This window comes from Balaenoptera physalus (genome assembly GCF_965194825.1).
Source record: "Balaenoptera physalus genome assembly, chromosome: 3".
In the NCBI taxonomy this organism is placed as follows: Eukaryota; Metazoa; Chordata; class Mammalia; order Artiodactyla; family Balaenopteridae; genus Balaenoptera; species Balaenoptera physalus.
The window spans coordinates 177,548,224-177,567,918 of NC_138890.1; the positions used below are offsets into that span (position 1 = coordinate 177,548,224).

Sequence of the window (19,695 nt, forward strand, 5' to 3'; positions counted from 1 at the left end):
AGGGGCCGGTGGACGTGCTGGGCTGTGTGGAGGGCTGTGGATATGGACGTGGGTGCAGGGGGTGCAGGTGCCGCTCATAGGGACCCACACGGGCCGGACCCCCAGACCCCCCAACCCTACACTCAGGTGGGACCCTCCGTCAGGGACAGTCCTGCTTGCTGGTCCCTCAGGGCCTCAGCAGTGCCTGCCCTAGGGAGGGGGAGGCATCGTGCTCGGGGGCCCCAGCGTTGGCAGGCAGGCCACGTGTGAGCGGGAGACGGCGGGGACCTCCCCCTGCCCTCACTCCCGATGGGAGGCAAGGACGTGGACCAGGCAGACCCCAGAGGGCGCTCTACTGCCCACGCCCTGTCTCCTCAAAGTCGCAGGGGCTGAGCTCCCTAGGGGAGGCCTGTTGGTGACGTCCCTGACACAACAGAACCCAGTAGAAGAAGCACGACCATGTGGTAGGAAAAAATGTCCCATTTATTTATGTTCCTAAAGTTTGGAACAGTCAGCCCTGAAACAGGGTAACAAGGAAGAGAGTTTACAGCAGCCGGCAGATCACAAAGGCAAGGGCCGTGCCCCAGCCCCCTGCTCCTGTTCTGGGTGGGTGGCACCTGATGTCGCCGCTGCCCCAGGACGGGGTCTGGGGGGAGCACCTGTGGCAGGAAGTGCGCTGAGTTCTGCCTCTACCCAGGCTCTCCTCCCTGGGGTGAGGGGGGCCCCCTCAGGGGACCTCCCAGCACAGCCTGGATCAGAGCTTCCGGCCCAGCTGCTGTGCCCCCAACTCCACCTGGGGTCCACCTGGGACGCAGGCACCCTTGTCCCAGACTCCCAGGTGGAGCCCAACTCGAGTGCCGCTGGCCACACACAGCTTGTTGAGAAGAAAACGAAACCGAGATTCCAGCTAAACTCAGGAAAGCTCCCCCTGCGTCCAGGACGCACCTCGTAGGGGCTGCGCCTGGGGACTGCCGTCCATGGCCCGCATCGCCTGGAAGGTGGGGGAACACGCTCCCAGAGGGCCCCCTGCTCTGAGACACCCCACGTCCACTGTGGGACTCTGCTCGGGGGTCCACGCGCTCCTACCCGGGCCTCTTGCAGCCTAGGAGTGTGGGAGCGTCCAGGGCATCACGGGGCGTCCTTGTAGGCAGGACAGTGGGGGGCCCATGACGTGATGCCCAGGCCCCGTGCCTGGTGGAGGAGGTGGTCAGGGGCCTTGGCTTGAGTGTTTCCTTCCCAGACCTCGTGACCTCCTGTGCACACGTCAGGGTCGAGGTTCCTCTGCCCTGAGGGGGGCTCTCCCTGAGGGGCCACATCTCATCCAGATCCATCGCAGCTGCCAAAAGAAGGACCTCTCTCATGCAGGTCCCCTCCTCCCCCAAGGTGCTCTCGGACTCGGGACGTGCACCTTCTGAAGAAGCAACTGGGGCCCGGCAAGGCCAGGGACAGGGCCCCAGAAACGAACGCGTCCTCTAAGGCTGACACCCACAGGTCCGGGCGAGGGAGTGAGCAGCGTGGCGGCTGCAGCCTCAGCCGGCATCCCTGGGCGTCCGAGTCCCAGGGTAAAAGGGTTTGGGCCCTGAAATGTGTCAGTTCAGTGTTTGCCGTTCTGACCCAGCACGGGAGCGTGAGTGTGCGTGTCTGCCCACGTGTCCCGCAAGCAGCCGACGGTGTGAATGGGAGCACCTGGACAACTTCGCATGTGGTTTGTGGAAAACAGTCTACTTGACAGGCACAAGGAATCCACCTTTACCGGCAGGCCTTTAGTCGGATCTGGGCGCACGTTCGCAGCCGCAGGCCCTCGCAGGAGTGGAGGGAGGGGCTGTGGGAGCAGGCGGGCCCCTGCCTGGGACGGTCTCCTGGCGCCCTTCACACGCCCCCAAGACGCCCAGGCGCTGAGACCTCAGCGGAGGAAGTGGCCTCACAGATGAGGACCCTGCAGGGCCTCTTCCTAGAGACGGCGTGCGTCCCGCGGCTCCCACCCAGGGCGGTGCCGCGCATGGTGTGCGGGGTGCGTGGGGCACGCGCGGGGTGCGGCGCATGCAGGGGACTCCCCCGCTGAGTCGGCGGCGGGGAGGAGTGACAGTGCCAGCTGTGCCGTCTGGCGAGCACGGCGGGAGGGTCTTCTCGCTGGAGGCAGCCTCCTCTCGGGGGAAGTCGGGCGGACGGGGGAGCAGCCAGGCCCGGCCCGCCGCCCCCTCCCGGCGTGCCGTTACGTCCGCGGTGCATCCGCGCTCTGGAAGCATCTGGACAAGGTGGAGACACGGTCGGGCAGCCTGGGTGGTGGCAGCGTGCCCAGCGCCTCAGGGATCACGGTGTAGCGTGTGGCCTGCCAGTCAAACCACCGTCCAGACGCCTGAGACATGAGGGGTTTTGTTCTGGCAAAGGGATCGGGTCACTGTGAGCGACCCAGGGCGTGAGCACCGAGGACTGGTCCCTGGACTCTGGCTCAGCACACACTTAAAGTCGGACCTCCCCTTCTGGTGCTGCCCAGGAGGGGGCCGGAGGCATCGCCCCAGAACCTGGGATGCGCTTGCAGAGAGGAGAGCTTTACAACCCCGTGTGGGCGAAGGCACTGAACCGGCAGGCCCGGCTGGTGACGAGTGGCTTCCTGTCGGATTGGTCCCCTCGGTCTCTCCTCTTCAGGGGATGGCGTCTCTGTGTGTGCGTCCAGGGTTTCTGGGGTCTCCTGTGCTCCCTACTGGCGGGGTCAGGTGTCATGGCTCTCCTGACACCCCTGAAGGTAGAAACACACGTCTGCATCAATGCAGGGAAACACTGCGTCTTGCCCAGGACGCGATCCCGTCAGAAGGCGGGACTGGGGGCCAAGCAAGTGTAGCAGGGAGGGCAGAGCCCCTGACCCTGGTCCATCTGGGGCTGGGTTCAGAAACCTCCTTGGCCAGCCAGTAGCCCTCCTTCACCCAGGACCGCGGGGGCTCTAACAAGGCCCGCCTGGAGTCGGGGCTCCGCCGAGCCTGGAACCGGCACATGCTGGATGGCACAGGTGCGGCCTCCACGTGGCAGACAGAGTTCAGGTGATGCTTCAGGAGGCCTGCAAATCTCTCTAAGGGACTCAGAATCGCTGGAGACGGAGCCAGGCCTCTGGTTTCACAGGCAGCCCGCTGGGTGCCGGAGTGTGCGTGTGGGGTTGATTCACACACAGGATGGCCCACAAGGGGGCTCTGTGTGGTCACTGGCGGCCCAGCATCTCTTGGGCGGGTACTGACCCCCCCACCCAGCACCTGGGCCTCTCTCGTGGGGGCTTAGAGGAGGGGTACTCACGGTCGTGATGCACTGGTCCCCACCAGGCTGCTGCCGTGAGCCCCTCGCGGGAAGGGCCAGGGAGACACCCTGACGGTCCTCGTCAGAGGACAGCTCCGCGAGCGGCAGGGACGGCCCGTGGAGGCTGGGGCCGCTGTCCCCTGACGTGCGGTGGGAAGACTCGGAGTTCCCGGTCTCTGCAGAGAGAAGCCCAGTGAGGACCGTCCTCCAGCCTGGCCGGCTGCCCCTCAGGCCTACTGTGCCCGGCACTCTGGGCCTGAGGCTTGCACAACGAGAATGATTTACAATGTACAGATTTATAACCAGGTGACCCGTGATGCCGGGCTAAAGCAGGAGGACGGCACTGCTGGAGGTCAGACGCCACTTACGCTCATGAACAAGAGGTCTGTGACTTTGCTTTTCGGAAATCAGGAGGCCCAGTGCAGCCGGAAGGGGAAGGCCGGGAGGGAGGTCGCCCCTCCCCCAGCAGGAAGCCTCACCCTGGGCGGTAAGAGTGAGCCCAAGCGGGGGACAACAGAAAATGTGGCAAGAAGGGCCACGCGGCTTTGACGGAAAGCGGGACAGGACAGGACGGGAGGCGCGCTCCCAGGGGCCTGTCCTGTGCCACCCCAGAGCCGCGGCCGCAGAGCCCAGGACCGTGGGGTCACTCCCCAGGGTGGGGCCCCTGCCAGGGTGCAGCCACAACCTCGAGTGTGGCTGGCAGGTGGCCTCTGCGGGCCGCGCTGGGGATGGCAGACCTGAGCCCTCCGATGCAGACGCTTCCGCCCGGTCTTCCTGCCGGGAGAAGCCCCACCTCCAGATTCGGGGCTGACCAGAGGCTGCCGCAGCCCAGATGGGAGCCGCCCGCGGTCCTGGAGCCTGAGCGACGTGTCCAGGAGAGCGTGGTGGCTCTGGGCAGGCGACGGTGCGTGCTCCCCGTGGCCGCTGCCTGCTCTGAGCAGCTCACGCCCAACACTTTGCGCAGAGGCACCTCTGTGGTGGGTGGGGACGCCCTCAGGGGCGACTTCATGGTGGCAGTGGCACATTTTGGGCTTCGGAGGGCACTTGGTTTGTTTTGTCTGGTTTTTCTTTTTGCTTGTTTGTTTTAAACTTGTTCCCTGTTACCTTGTCTTGAGTGGAAGCGGAAATTTTTTTTTTAAGTAAATGAAAATTTCTAATCTGTTTGGAAACCTTTGGCAGTACATGAAATCAGGTGAAATGATGAACACGTGAGCTGGCTCCAGCGCACGCATGCGCTCACGCAGGGGAGGCTGGCGCCCCGCCTCCTGCTCCAGCTCGTCCTCCTCGATGCAGGTGTGGACGCCGTATGCACAGGGGCAGCAGGCAGGGCTTGTGGGCGCGTGCGGGGGCAGCGGCCCCAGGACGCGGGAGGACCGGCCGCTGGAGGAGGGTGTGCTGCTGTCTGAGAGGGTGGGGTGCGGTCCCTTGAGGGGGCGGTGTGGTCACAGGAGGGCACGGCTCTGGATGCTGGGGTCCGTGCCTCTGGAAGGGGACAGAAAACGAGTCTTTTGGCCTCTGCTGTAGAGGTGCAGCCTAGATTCAAGAACAAGATGGCCATCCGGAAAACTACTAGGTTCCTTCCGCCCCGGTCCCATCGGGCCTCACAGGGCGGCCGCCCGTCCAGCCCGACGTGTTGGCCCGTGGGGCCCGGCGCACTGCGGCACCTGGGTCTGAGTTGGCGGGGCCGAGCGAGAGCCGGGGCTGTGGCCGCTAACCTGTTCCCCCCCGGTGTAACTGATGGCCCGGTCGCTTATGGCCGCGTTGCTGGGCTTGTCGTCCATGAACGGCTTGCCGCCTATCCCCGTGGACACCAGCTCCTGTGTCCTGAGTTCTAAGACAGGAGCATGTGGGGGAGTTTTCTAAGCAGCTCCCTGGGTTTAATTACACCCTGAGTGTCTCTGGGGGACTGGACGTGCTGAGATGCCCGTTCTGGCCTCTCTCAGGGAGCCCAAGGGGGTGAACCAGGAAAAAGGAAGATGTGGGACCACAGAAACTGGGTGTCCAACCGGGGAGGGGCGGGTCTCCGTCTGCGGATGAAGGGACATCACCTTGGAGTGGGTAGAGGCCTCCAGGCAGGGCATGGCTCCAGGAAAGACACACTGACAGGTATCCGCACACGCTTGAAACTGAGAGGGGATCCAAGCACAGGGTGAGAGCCTGAGCACGAATGAATGCTCGGTAAACCCAGCAAAGAGAAAGAGGATAGCCATTACGGTTGGGGGGGCTGCGAGGGAGGGGCAGGAGCAGGCGGGACAGCAGGGGTGGAGAGACCAGGCCATGGGGACTTCCTGCTCCTCGTCAGGGCTGAGTGACTCCAAAGAGGATGAGAAGCCACCAGGCGCCCCGAGCAAAGCTGCTGTGTGCGTGTGTGTGTGTGCATGTGTGTGTGCACACGCGCGCATGTGCATGTGTGTGCACATATGTGCATGTGTGTGCATGCGTGTGCGCATGTGCATGTGTGTGCACGTGTGTGCATGTGCATGTGTGTGCATGTGTATGTGTGCGTGTGCGCATGTGCATGTGTATGTGTGTGCGTGCGTGTGCATGTGTATGTGTGCGTGTGCGCATGTGCATGTGTGTGCACGTGTGTGCATGTGCATGTATGCGTGTGCCCGTGTCTGTGTGCACACATGTGTACATGTGTGTGTCTGCGTGTGCATGTGTGTGTCTGAGTGTGTGCATGTCTGTGCCTGCCTGTGTCTGTGTGCATGGGGGGGGGTCCACACTTTGAAGGACGTGGCAGTGAGGAGGCCGTGGGGCATCTCTGGTGACAGGTCAGGGCCCTGGCCAGGGTGGTAGCCTCTGAGTGCCAAGTGGTCATGTTTGGATGTCAGGGTGTTAGCATATTAGGGTTTCTCAGGCCCAGCAGGGTGGTCAGAGCCGCCAGAAGGAGGGCCAGCTTGGAGGGGTTGCGATGAAGATGGCACATGTGGCAGCCAGCCTGGATGAGCTACCACTCTGAAGTAGACAGAGGTGTCCCAGTGACCAACTCAGGGGAGAGGAGGGACTGAGGGCAGACATGAAGGAGGAGGGAACGAGGTGGGGGGTCTTACCTGTGGGGAGACCACAGGCTGGCCATCGGCGCAGCGTCCAGGAGGCCAGGGGCCTTGACCACAGGGCAGGGCAGAAAGCTGACGCCACGGGTCTGAGGGCGTCTGGGAGCTGGGGCTGAGACCTCTCTCTGAGTGTGGGGGCCGGGGTCTTGCTTATCGTTTTAAGGAGAAGTAAGTGTTCGTGTGCTGATGGATGGTGCTAAGGGGCCCCTCGGCCCGACCACGAGCCCTGAGCCCAGCCCAAGCCCAGCCCGAGCTGGCCCTGCACGCCGAGCGCCCTCCAGCCGCTCTGTCCACCTCGGCTCCGCAGAGCCTGCCGCCACAGGATCCTCCCTATCACGTCCGTCCAGGCGGTCTTGACCTCCGCGGAGCTCGCCTGGAGAACGTAGGCGTCCTGGGATTTCCGCCGCCTGCGGAACCAGATCTCAAACCTCAGGCCACTGTCCCCGACATTCTCCGTCATCCCAATCTCTGCCATCTGCAGCCACAAGCACCGGGAGGGACCTCAGATCCTGCCCTTTGGACAACTGACCGCTCTCTGGCTGATGCTTGACCCCAGCGCCTCCGTGCCGGAGGTCCCCTCACCCAGACACCGAGTGGTGTGGACGAGGCTGGGCCGGGGGCTCGTCGCCCCTGCCTCCCCGTTGCCCCTCGCCCCGACCCCTGCCATCCACGCTGGCTCCCTCGTGAGGGCTCGGTCCCCCCAGAAGGGCTCCCTGGCGCGTCATCACAGGACCCGTCCGATGACCTCGCTGGCAGGGAAGGGGTTGCGGTGGGGCCTCTCCCGGGAGACTTCACCCCCAGGGCCTGTCTGGGGGCAAGGGTGAGGCCCATGCCCTGAGACCACCCAGGGGAAGGCCTCCTCTGTGTTCTGCCCACCTTCACCCAAACCTGAAATGGAGTCACCGACGAGGAGACATTTGTTTTCTAGCCCCTGGATTGGCACGTGGAACAGGAAGGACAAATGGCTCCCTGCGGCTTCCGGAGGCCCCAGGCTCCAAAATTCAGCCCAAGAGCCACAATAACAAATAACCTGGCGTTCCCTCCGGCCCCCAGCGCCCTGCTCGACGCGGCACCTTGAAGGACTGCTTGTACGCGTACACATCGTGGCCTCCGTCCACCTTCTGGGTCTTGCTGAACAGGATGAGGTCTTCAAACGGAAACACGCGCCTCAGGTGCTTCTTCCTTCTGCAGCAAACGAGGAACTCGTCCTGGCATCTCAGCCGCCCCTGCGCCTTCAGATCCACCTGCAGGCGGGCCGGCCTCTCTCAGGGGGACGGGGCATGACCTGATCCCAGCCCTGACCTCGTGCCCCTGTAACGAAGCCTCTACAAGCCAGGGCGACGGCTGTGTGAGGGTCAACTGTGCCCAGCCAGGCCGCCCCTTCATGGGAGGTGCCCCTTCCCTCCCGTGGACGGCCCTGTCCTGGGGGATGCCTGGGCTGTCCCAAATCGCTGGACTGAGCTCACTGGACAGAGGGCTTGGGGGCCTTCGGGTCTGCGGGTGGCCACCTGGGGCTGATCTGTCGTCTTGAAACTCTTGTTAATGCTGCTTTAACAAAGGCACCTGCGTCTTCACTTGGAACGGGGAATTCGGTGGCGGTCCTGCCTGACTGGGAGGTCTGCTCCTCCTGCTGGTCCTGGGCGCTGGCCCCACCCCGGCCCCCAGCAGGGGTGAATCGGTAGGCTCAGGCCCAAAGCCAAGGCCAAGCTCAGTTTTCCCATATCCAGTTATTTCAGAGCAGCCCCAAACACCGACGTTTAGCACTGAGAGCCCGCTGGCCTTTCCTCCCGTGGCTGCCGCCCCAACAGCCTCTCCCGGGCGTTCCCTTCCCTCTGGGCGGGGGTCTGTGGGGTCTCAAGCGTGGGCGCCTCCCCGCAGGCCTGTTCTACCCACCAGGGTCCGGAGCACTCACATCGCAGCCGCGGACGGCGTCCAGGGCCAGCAGGTCGTCGCCGTGGCGCAGCTGGAAGCGCACCGCATCTTTGGCGGCCCTCAGCTCCCCCAGCTCCTGCTAACGGGCGGGGCAGCTGCCAGCCTCCTTGACCAGGGCCCGGAGCAGAGTGAGTACTTGGCCACGCGCTGCACGGGCTTCAGCAGGTAGGAGGCCAGGTCCATCTTGTCGCCCAGCTCCCGCGGCTTGTCCTGCAAGGCGGGCGAGAGGGTCAGCCTGGGCCAGGCCGGGCGGCCAGGCTCGCAGGCAGGGGGACGACCCTGAAGAAGGCGTTGCCATGGCTGCAGAGCAGGGCGTCCGCCCGGGGCTTGTTCTTGCTGTAGAGCGCGGACATGCCAAGCTGCTCCTCCTGCGAAGGGAGGGCTTGGGTCAGAAGCCGCCCAGCTCCGCAGGGTCTCGCCGCAGTCGGGAGCGGGCGCTCAGCTCCCCGGACGTGGTGGGAGCCCTAGACTCCGTCTCAAAATACCAGTTTTCGGGGAAGAGACAAGAGGGGGTGCTTAGAAGGTGGGCCCGAGGGAGAGTTTGAAATATTCATTAACAGTCAAGAACCAAGTTTGTCTAAACGTTTAAAATTCTCAAGATTACTGTCAACATAAAACAACATGGAAGTTGCACATTATGGCTAAAAGCATTTTTTAAGAAATAGCTGAAAAGACACAGCACGTGGGATGTCCTTCAGCACCCGGTGTTTTTGTCACGGTAATTCATATTTAACAGTGCTGAAGCAGAAGTGTCACCTGCCCCCAGCACAGACGCTGCACCAGTGCCCAAAACTGTGTTTGGTAACTACTTGTTGAAAGAACTTTCTTTTCAGAGTAAATTAAGAATTTTATAAAGACTCAATATTCATGGTTGAGAAGAGACTTACTAAAACCTCAGGTCTCCTCAGAATAATCTATACATCCATGCGGCTCTCAGAGCTGGTCAGGAGGGTCTGGCGCCCCTCTGGAAGGGGAGCTGGGCAGGCTCGCAGGAAGACCGTGACGGGGACCAGGTGGGCTTCCTACGTGCAGGGAGCAAACCGATTTTGGAAGCTGCTTTGGGCCGGCTAGCTGTGAGGGGTGGGTTGCGGACAGATTAGGTATGATGACACAGGTGCAACCCCAGTGCCGAGGGGCTCTCGACCAGGGTGCCGTCTGCTGACCCTGAGGCCCACGTGTCCAGAGCCAGGTCATAACTGGCAGGGACGTATCTCCTGACCCGGTCACAAGGGACCCACTGGCCTGAAACGTGGGCCGCTCCCAGCACGAGTGGGGCTGGCCTCACCCTGTCCACACCGTGGGCTGGGGACTCACATATCTCAGGAACGCGTGGCCCACGGCCCAGGGGCGGTGCCGGCAGCGCTCCAGCCCCGGAAGTGCCCGCGGTTGAAGGCATAGAGCGTCTCCCAGCTCCCGAAAATGACGCTGCGCTTCCCTCGGAGGTCCTGGGGCAGGTCCGTCCTTTCCATTTCTGGAAAATAGTTGTTGATGATACATCCTAAGGACCTAACGTACTGCCTCTCCGTGGAGATCATCTCGGCCATCACGTGCTGCGGTCGGCTGCTGAAAGACAGAGAGCCGAGGGGACACTCAGGCCTCGCGGCCGCCAGCCTCAGGAGGCACTTCGTCAACGCTATTCCTGCCTCGGAAGAAACACGAGACTGAAACTCCAGAGTAATGAACGCGGTATACACAGACGGGAGGCGCACAAAAGCACTCTCTCCCGTGGTTTCCTGTCTTCGGGGACGAGTAATTTCGAGACGCTTCACACCTGAGCTGTCCTCGCACTGGTACTGGAGTCGCTCCTCTGATGTAGAGAAGCACAGGGAGGTTACAGCAGAAGGAAAGCTGTTGCATCGACATTTCCACGCTGCCGATCACGGCCTTTTCAGAAGAGAGAGCCCTTTGGAAACTGAAAAGGAGAGATTCGCAGGCTCCCTAACTTCAAGCCTGAACCCAGGCGGTTTGATTCTAGCACCGCCTTTAGGGGGCAGCTCTGGCAGGAAGAAGACTCGCACGCCCGCAGCAGGGAGCCCTCTGCCGGGAAGGCTGTGCTGCGGATTTACGGGAAAACCGGTTTCCGGCGCACACCGGCTGCTAACCTACCACAAGGCGTTCCTGAAAAGTCAGCTCTACTCAGTGACCTCTGACCCAGATGCAGAGAAGCCGCTGCAGCAGAGGACGGAGAGTAGGCCTGGGGGCCAGCGTGGCGCGGAGGTTGACAGCGAGCGGAGGGCCCTGTCTGGGCTGGAGGTCCCCACGCACACGATGCGTTCCTTCCCTATTTGATAGCATCCCACCAGCCACCTTCTGAAACTACTCCATCCTAATGACACCAGTGGGGGTTGGTAGAGTTTTTCCTGCCATTATCTGTCTTTACTTTTTTTTTTGATTGGAAGAAAAGCAGCTAACGATAGGAAATACACCGTGGCCAGAACGCTGTGAGTTCACCCTGTTTGCAGCAGACCCTGGACGGCCCCTCCCACGCCTGCAGCACGGATCTTACAGGTGCTTCTTGTTTCAGGGAAGACGGCGCCTTCTGCTGGTCGGGGGCCCGGAGCCCTCGGCGGCGGCAGTGCCGACAAACGCAGCTGCTGCCACGCGAGGTGCCCTTGTCACAGCCACGCACGGCCGCCCGAGTCACCTCCTGTAGACACTCACCGAAAACAAGCGTTCTTCTTCAATATCCAGAAAAGAAATACACACTAGCGTGGTCTGGGCATCTGGACCAAGTAAATGGAAATTGACTCATAAAGGACAGAAATTTCTGGGGAAATGACTGCCGGCCAGGCGACAGGAGCTCCCTCCGGACAGCTGGGTTTCCGGGAAGACGGGGTGGCTCATGCAAGACCCCCGCCCTGGCCCTGGCATCTGGGAGGACTCGCTCCCTTGAAGGTTGTGTGCGGGGTCCCCACCGCCAGGCCTGGGCTTGGTGGGTCTGAGGCCCGTGAATGGCGGGAGGGGGACCCATCCCCAGCGGCAAAGGCACGACAGCTTTGCCAACCTGCTCCCTCCCGGACCCAGGACGTCCACTCTGGGTGGCCAGGAGGCTCCCGGTGAGTGGACCACACCTACCCCTGCCTTCTGCTGCCCCGACACCTTCAAAATGAGCTGGAAGGCCGTCCACAGACCTGCAGCTCTCCCTGTGGCCTGCCCACACCCCACAAGGTCCACCTTTAACAAGGTGGTTGAAGGTTGTTTCAGAAGAGCATTTTGTAACCATCTCAGTTCAGATTGGAGCTGCTGTCTGGAGGAGACACACGTGGACCCATCCAATGAGCAAAGGAGACCAGGAGGACGCCCCCCTCCAGCCAGGGCTCACTATAATCAGGGACAAACACCCCGGGGCTGTGAGGCCAGGCTGGCGTCACTGACTGTCACCGGGGTGGGCGGGGTCCTTGACCACGTTTTATCCAGACAGCTAATAGGACGTATCTTTTTGCAAACATCTTCCTAAAGATTTAACAAACGAAACGGACATTTTCATTTGGGCAACAGATAAACGGGCACACACTTCTTACCTCAATACTTACAGACTTTTTTTTTTTTTTTTTTAATTTTACTTTTTTTTATTTTTTTATTTATTTATTTTTTTAATTTTTTGTTTTTTTTTTTTAAATGATATTCTTGTCTGCTTACATTCTTTTTATGTATGTATGTATGGCTGTGTTGGGTCTTCGTTTCTGTGCGAGGGCTTTCTCTAGTTGTGGCAAGCAGGGGCCACTCTTCATCGCGGTGCGCGGGCCTCTCACTATCGCGGCCTCTCGTTGCCGAGCACAGGCTCCAGACGCGCAGGCTCAGTAATTGTGGCTCACGGGCCGAGTTTCTCCGCGGCATGTGGGATCTTCCCAGACCAGGGCTCGAACCCGCGTCTCCTGCATTGGCAGGCAGATTCTCAACCACTGCGCCACCAGGGAAGCCCTACAGACTTTTTAAAAAGCAATTTTTAAAGTAATTTCTTCACATTGGGGGCTTGATTTGCTTATTGTAATTTTCTAGAAATGGGCTCTAAACAACTAGAGTTGGTTGTTTAACCATCAGAGCGGGTGTGCTAGGTCACTACATGCCCTGAAAAAGGAGGCGGCTTTTAGAGATTCTGTTCTGAGCACAGGGAGATCACTCATGTCTTGTTTAAAATCAGACGTGAGTGCTTCAGCCTGGACCTGACGGGGAAGGCCTGGAGGGAACGCTGTGGAAGGGCACTTCACGGCTTTGGGCTTCTAGATCCCACTGACCACTAGGCCCACAGGTTGAGGGCATCTGCCTCACCTTCCAGCTCGCCCCTTCCCATCCTCCTCGGAGGCGTGGATCCTGGAGGGAGAGGACAGACTCCGGTTCCAAGGGAGCCGAGGGCTCTCGGCACGTGGCCTCAGCGGGGGCTGCTTCTCTGAGGCCACGGTGGTGCTGGCCACCTCCAGGCCTTTGATAAAGACCCCAGTGTGGCCCAGCCGGAGGGAGTCCCTGGGGCCACTGTCAAGCTGAGGAGTCGCGAAGCTTTGTGTTTTCTCCCTCATTTTCTTCAGGGGGTGCTTCCTGGGGCGGGCGGAGCAGCACGTGCAGCTGCTGTCCTGTGCGTCACACCTGGGCCCAGGTGCTCACCTTCCTGGCCACACACAGCAGCTTGTCCGGCCCACTCCCCAGCTCGGGCCTCGGGGTCAGCGGGAGGGGTCCAGGCAGGCTCAAGGGGCTGCCCCTCGGGTCCCTGGGCAAGCTCGTGCTTTGGGGGGCTCCAGCCCAGAGGCAGGGTGCCGGGGCCCGGGGCTGCCTCTCCAAGGGCCTCTTGCCAGTGGCGTCGGGTCTGCCGGCTCTGCAGCCACAAGGTTTGGCCCCGTGGCAGCGCCCAGTGGCCGCCGGGGCCCACCACCACCACACTAGCCTTGGGGAAGCTCTGCACGGCCGCCCGGCGACAGCGCGTCAGACCCTCGGTGACCAGCTCTGGGTCCAGGTGCCCCAGGCACTGACTGCACCGCAGCGTCCACCCGCCCACCTGCCTGGCACAGGAGGGCGCCGGTCAGCGCGGTGAAGGACGGTCACGGCCTGGGCGGCCTCAGCCAGCACCCTGAGTAAACTCAGGTCACGCTCTGCCTGCTGACCAGGTCGCCCAAAGCGAGGACCAGGGTGAGCCAGAGGCCAGAGCGAGAGGAAGACCCTGTGCTCGCGGTGGCAACTGCCGGCCGGAGTCGACCATGGGCATCAGGGCTGGAGAGGCCGTGAGACGGTCCGCGTCCCTGCCTGGTGTGGGACCCATGGGCCAGGGACCTTGGGCCGAGAGTTCCCGGCCTGCCCTGGCCTCTTGGGTTCTGTGCTCCCGAGGACTCTGGCCCTGGCGCCCTAACGGCAGGTATTCTAGGGCGCTCGCGAGAGTGCAGGTGCGGCTGTGCTGCAGCAATCGTTCTGGGATCTTTGACAGTAAGTGGACTTTTATAACAGAGCCAGTAAACAGAAAGAACAGTTCACGCGTCCTCGTGGCCTGTCTGGTACAATAAATAAACCCCTCACAGGTCTACGGAGAGCCTGGGGGGGCGCCCACCTCGCAGCGAATGTCCGCAGCAAGGACCGGGCAATGCGTGCACAACCTGGGAGGGACTGGGCCGGGGCTCTTACCGTCTCGCAGAACTCGGACCCGCGGGCCTGCCTGGCCAGCTCGCCCTCCCTCCGCTCAGCCAGGCCGGCCTTGGCGCTCAGACTCCTTCTGAAGGCCTGGGTCCCTTCCTCTGCGCCTTGCAAGTCCTCTTCCATCAGCCGCAGCCCTTTCGGACGGTATTGCTGCGGCCCAAGGAGCCAACAATCAGAACAAGCCCCAGCAGTGCCCTGGGTGTCCCTGCGTGTGTCCTGGTGGGCACCCACCTTCAGCCTGTCCGGGAGAGCCTGGGATGCCTGCCACTGCTTTGTGTTCCCCAGAGAGAGCAGCTCCAAAGGCCCGAGGAATTTCTCTCTTTCTTTTTCAAACCACGATGTGATCTACATAGGAAAAGAAGTTTTACTTTTTTTTTTTTTTTTTTTTTTTTTAGAAGGTTTTACTTTTAAACGTGCTAAGGAGTCCGGCCCTAAGACTTCGGAGGACAAAGGAGGTGTCAGACGCCGCCTCGGGGCCAGTGCATCTGGTTCCTACAGCCACACGCCTCGTCCAAACTGCTCTCCTGAGCGCATCCGAAGGCTACTCGGCCTCAGTTTGAACCATGGTTTTCACTCGTGATTTTTCAATCTGTGAATGGGAGTGAATGAGCTTGGGTTGGAGAGGGATTGGGATGACCACAGATCTCCATAGCTCAAGTTTATAACTGTTTTAATTGTTTGGAAATGGAAATTTAGATTATTGAAAAACGGATCCAGAAGTTTCAGTTTCGAAACTTGTTACTATGCTACACAAACTCCAGAAACATTCCTCAGGCTGGTGGCACCTGGGAGGGACGGAGGGGGGCGATGGCAGGCCTGCCTGCACCCACGCAGTCCGATGAGGTCACGGTCATCACTTAAGAGACACAGTTCTCATGGCAACAGCACTAGGCTCACCGCGGGCACGTCGGAGGCAAACCCTCACAGGGCAATGCAGGGGCATCCGGTCGTTAGACACCCAGGAAGAGGTTTGCTATTAAAAATGGAGCGGTTGGGCTGGATCTATCAGGACAATAATTGTATTTAATGAACTCAGATGTACGAGCAGAGGAGAGAGACCAGAGTACATGCTCTTTATGGACAGAGTCATGGAAAAAACCATCAAACCTAGATTTTTGCAAGGAAGCACCTGCAGTCCTAGAACCGCCAGGTAGAGACGAGGAAATGGTCAGCAGGGCAGAGGCACCTCAGAGGTGGAGTCCCACTTCCGACCTCGAGAAAAAATAAATTCCAGTCGGTTTGAAAAATTAAATGGAGGAATTCAAACCATGAAAGTCTTATAATGGAATACATTAGTCGTTCTGTAACCAAAAGATAGGAAAGGCCACATAAATCATAAGCAAAGTTAAAGGACAAATTACAAATTACAGATATTTGCAACACAATCAAAGGATTAGAAGTGACATAATGAAACTATTACAAACTGTATAGAAATTGGCCAAGTACATGAAAAAGCAATTTATTAGAGAAGTAAAAATAACCAATAAATGTAGGAAGAAAAGGTTCAACTGCAGCATAAAAAATCCGAATGCAGACAATGATGAGACACTTTATCGTCACCTGTCAGATTGGCAAACGAGAAGGCGGGCCTCCAAAGGCTGCCGAGAGCCCAGGCTGGGCCAGCTGTCTGGAAGGCCGCTGGCAGATGTCTGAAAACCTCAGAAGATGTGCGCCCTGACCCTCCAATCCAGCCTAGGAATTTGCAAACAATCACGAAGTGTGAAGGATGTGCGGGTGGTGATGTCTGTAATAGCGAACAGCACGGCAGAGCCCCGGAGACTCCCACGGGCGTGCGTGCCCACGCAGGGCCCCCCTCAGCGCCAGCCAGAGGAGCGTGTGTGGCAGGATCTCACCATGGTTAAAACCTAGTTCCTTTCTAATTCTTCCACAGCGTGCGTGCAATTTCTTAGATAAAAAAGACAATGTAACACACTATATAGGATGATCCCATGTTTAGGTTAAAGTGTATTTCGTTTTGGGTGAAGATGGCAGACTAAAACATATCTAACTTTGATCCCTCCTGAAACACTGCTAAAGCGTCAGTAACCTCTTTCAAGGTATAGCGGATGGGGACAACAGAGAGGCTGGGAGGAGGGACACTGGGGGGCCCTGGGTGTCCTGAGCAGGTGGCGAAGCTGAGGGAGCCTGGGAGCCGTGGCGAGGCAGGGGCCCCAGTGCACGCCCCGTCCACCCCGCGGGGCCCGGGGTGCTCTCTGCAGAGGGGCAGGCAGGCAGGGGGCCACGGGAAGGCTGAGTCTCACCTCCTCCCTGACGTGCAGGAGGCCCTCCCCTCGGGGGTCAGAGGTGGCATCTCCGGAGGTGGGCCCAGCAGGGGGCCTCCAATGGCCCCGCCCCACTCGTGAGCTGGGCAGGCAACCTAGGATCACCAGGAGAGCCTCCAGCATGAGAAAGAGAAGCCAGAACAAACCTGCAGAGGCCCCCTTGGAGGGGAGAGAGGCTGAGCAGACACCATGATCAGTATTTCAGCGAGAGCAAGTCAGGTGCTGTAAAGAAGGGCCACTGAGAGGAATAAACAAACGAAACCTCCGTGGAAGTTACCAATGTTAGAGCAGAAGCAAAAGCACACAGTGGGGTTAGGAGATAAAGTCCATAAAGTCTACTCTGAAAGTAGAGGAAAAGGCCAGCGACGTGGAAAATGGAAAAGGAAGAAAACGAGCGGACCAGCAGGAAGCGTGGCATCTGGGAAACGGGGGATGCTCATCAAGGAACCCCAGAATCCCCAGAGCTAGGGGGGCCAAGGAGGAGCTTCTGCTCGCCAGGCTGAGGCGGCCCGAGGACCAGAGGTGGGCGAGGTTCCGGGGGGAAAGCAGGGCCCAGCCCAAGGCCGAGAGGGGAGCAGAGCAGACTCCCCTGCAACCCGCGAGGCTGAACGACCATACGGTGCCTCTGCCGCGGAGGGAAAACAAACTACTGAGAACTGTGAAGGAGAAGAGACAGCATCGGATGTGCAGGTCTTAGAGTTTCCATCCTTTCTCTGGGAAGTCCTGGAGGGCATTTTATAATAAAATACATAATATATAAGAAACAGTAGACCCCATAGGATGGAGGAGGCCCCAGAGGACAAGGAATCGACCCTACAGGGTAGACAGGGGACCCCACAGGATTGAGGAGGGGGTGGAGGAGCCCCAGGCAGGGCCTGCCTCCAGGTTGGGGTGTCCCGAGTCAGCCGTGCTCCAGGCTGCCACCACCAGGACCAGGTGAGCTGGTCAGCCTCTTGTCTGTGCTTCCCTGCCAGCCTCTGGCTCCCCTTCCCTGCAGCCTAGATCAGCTGGGTCACCATCTCCCACCACCCAGGCCCCCCACTGGCCCATGGCTGGGCGCTAGGGCTGTTTGTGGGGAGGCCAGGGAGGGAAAATACACAGTGTGCACACCCCACCGTGACTGCTGGCTGTCCTGGGGACCAGTCTGGGGTGCCCTGGGGGTGGCGCCCCTCCCACCCTGACTGCCCCACGGTGACCAGACACTGGAGGATGCAGGGCCAGCTGAGGGTCCAGAGAGTCTCCAGCCACTCTTCACTGCCCCTATGCTGCTGGCTGGGCGGGGGGTCCTGGCTTCACATTCACTAACCAGGAAACAGTGGCTGATAAAATAATAAGGATTTTACTTGAAAAACATATAAGCTTTTGGAAATCGTTATATGCATATGAATATAAAGAAAATCTGGATTAAAATAGTGAGTGTTACACTGGTTATTTCAGGTAACCCGATTCCATACCTCCTGGAAGCCTGACTGGTCACCTCCCCCCGGAGCCCTGACTGTCACCTCCCCCTGGATCCCTGACTGGTCACCTTCCCCCAGAGCCCTGACTGGTCACCTCCCCCTGGAGCCCTGACTGGTCACCTCCCCCTGGAGCCCTGACTGGTCACCTCCCCCCGGAGCCCTGACTGTCACCTCCCCCTGGAGCCCTGACTGGTCACCTCTCCCAGGACACTGACCTGGTCGCCTCCCCCCGGAGCCCTGACTGTCACCTCCCCCTGGATCCCTGACTGGTCACCTCCCCCCAGAGCCCTGACTGGTCACCTCCCCCTGGAACCCTGACTGGTCACCTCCCCCTGGAGCCCTGACTGGTCACCTCCCCCCCGGAGCCCTGACTGTCACCTCCCCCTGGAGCCCTGACTGTCACCTCCCCCTGGCTCCCTGTCACCTCCCCCTGGCTCCCTGACTGGTCACCTCCCCCCGGAGCCCTGACTGTCACCTCCCCCTGGAGCCCTGACTGGTCACCTCTCCCAGGACACTGACCTGGTCGCCTCCCCCCTGGAGCCCTGACTGGTCACCTCCCCCTGGAGCCCTGACTGGTCACCTCCCCCTGGAACCCTGACTGGTCACCTCCCCCTGGAGCCCTGACTGGTCACCTCCCCCCCGGAGCCCTGACTGTCACCTCCCCCTGGAGCCCTGACTGGTCACCTCTCCCAGGACACTGACCTGGTCACCTCCCCCTGGAACCCTGACTGGTCACCTCCCCCCGGAGCCCTGACTGTCACCTCCCCCTGGAGCCCTGACTGGTCACCTCTCCCAGGACACTGACCTGGTCGCCTCCCCCCGGAGCCCTGTCACCTCCCCCTGGCTCCCTGTCACCTCCCCCTGGAGCCCTGACTGGTCACCTCCCCCCGGAGCCCTGACTGTCACCTCCCCCCGGAGCCCTGTCACCTCCCCCTGGAGCCCTGACTGGTCACCTCTCCCAGGACACTGACCTGGTCGCCTCCCCCCTGGAGCCCTGACTGGTGTCCTCGCTCCTGGAGCTTCTTCAGTGCCTGCAGACTCTCCAGCTCCTGCAGACACCTGTTGGAGGCGAGGACCAGCCTGTGGACCTCTTCGTCCACTTGGTTGTACAGCCTGCAGGCAGCCTCGATGGTGTCCCTGGAAAGGGAAGGCAGCTGTCGGGGTGTTTGTTCACAGCAAGCCCCGCGTCGGTGACCCCTGGTTACAAACACCAACTGCACTCTGTACATCTGACAAAAACGGAAGCCCCCGAGGAGGCCCACAGCCTGAGCAGAGCATAAACATGCCTGTGAGCTGTGACACCCTGCCAGCCACAGGTGCGGGCACCCCGGAGGTGGCAGGGGAATGTGGGTGGGTGGACCCGGGGCCTGGGAGGCAACAGGCAAGGAAGCATTTGGTTAGGACTGACGCTGAATCCCAGGAAGTGACCTTTCTCCACTTGAGCCTTCCAAGGAATCTGCTAGGCTTCCTTTAGTTACAAAGGGAATTAATCTCTGGTCAGTCACAGTGTGTCCGTCAGAGGAATGGAGCTTTGAACTCCTTGGAGACACTGCAGGTGATGAAGACGGGCTTCCCGTGAGCGGGCAGAGCACTGGGAATCGCCCCGGCTGGGCTGTGGTCCAGCGCTGCCCCAGCGGGACACTCACTGGCAGTCTTGGCCGGCGCCGTGCTCCTCCCTCCTCAGCCGTGCCAGCACGGTGCCACCTTCCAGCCGGAGGGCCACCAGCCGCGCGTCTTCCAGGACAAGCTTCATCACCGCCCTGTGCTTGCCGATCAACTCTGCGACCTCCTGCCCGGGCGGGAGAAACGTGCTTGGAAGCCCTCCTCCAGTCCTCCCAAGCCTAGCGCTAGTGGACATGTCAGTGTGACCCACGTCCTTGCTCTGTCAACCGAGCTAAAGGCGGGTGGGCTCGGCGCGCCCCACACGCCACCCAGCCCCCGCAGGACGTAGCACAGCTCCAGATGCCCTTGCCCGAGGGAAGGGAGGTCTGGGGGCAGAAAGAAAGAGGGAGGCTTAAAGGCGGCAGCAGGAGGAGATCCTGGCGTTTAGACGAGGCCGTGGGTTTCACCGCGCACCCTGGGCACCGG

The 19,695-nt window shown here is 60.5% G+C and overlaps 1 protein-coding gene across 1 annotated transcript in view; it reads right to left on the bottom strand.

Moving 5' to 3' along the window:
* Nucleotides 1–444: 444 nt before the first annotated feature.
* The window catches only part of PLEKHG4B (pleckstrin homology and RhoGEF domain containing G4B), a 52,976-nt gene continuing 33,725 nt past the window's right edge, over nt 445–19,695 (bottom strand). The window contains 22 exon segments of the mRNA XM_082455539.1: nt 445–2,716; nt 2,841–4,690; nt 4,693–4,976; nt 6,315–6,367; nt 6,523–6,792; nt 7,391–7,561; nt 8,230–8,328; nt 8,332–8,378; nt 8,381–8,459; nt 8,528–8,617; nt 9,564–9,619; nt 9,622–9,812; nt 10,021–10,187; nt 10,756–10,927; nt 12,519–12,820; nt 12,823–13,236; nt 13,854–14,015; nt 14,097–14,210; nt 14,608–14,650; nt 15,580–15,770; nt 18,579–18,744; nt 19,254–19,396. Coding sequence (XP_082311665.1) covers nt 4,362–4,690; nt 4,693–4,976; nt 6,315–6,367; nt 6,523–6,792; nt 7,391–7,561; nt 8,230–8,328; nt 8,332–8,378; nt 8,381–8,459; nt 8,528–8,617; nt 9,564–9,619; nt 9,622–9,812; nt 10,021–10,187; nt 10,756–10,927; nt 12,519–12,820; nt 12,823–13,236; nt 13,854–14,015; nt 14,097–14,210; nt 14,608–14,650; nt 15,580–15,770; nt 18,579–18,744; nt 19,254–19,396 — 3,543 coding nt within the window. The 3' untranslated portion in view covers nt 445–2,716; nt 2,841–4,361.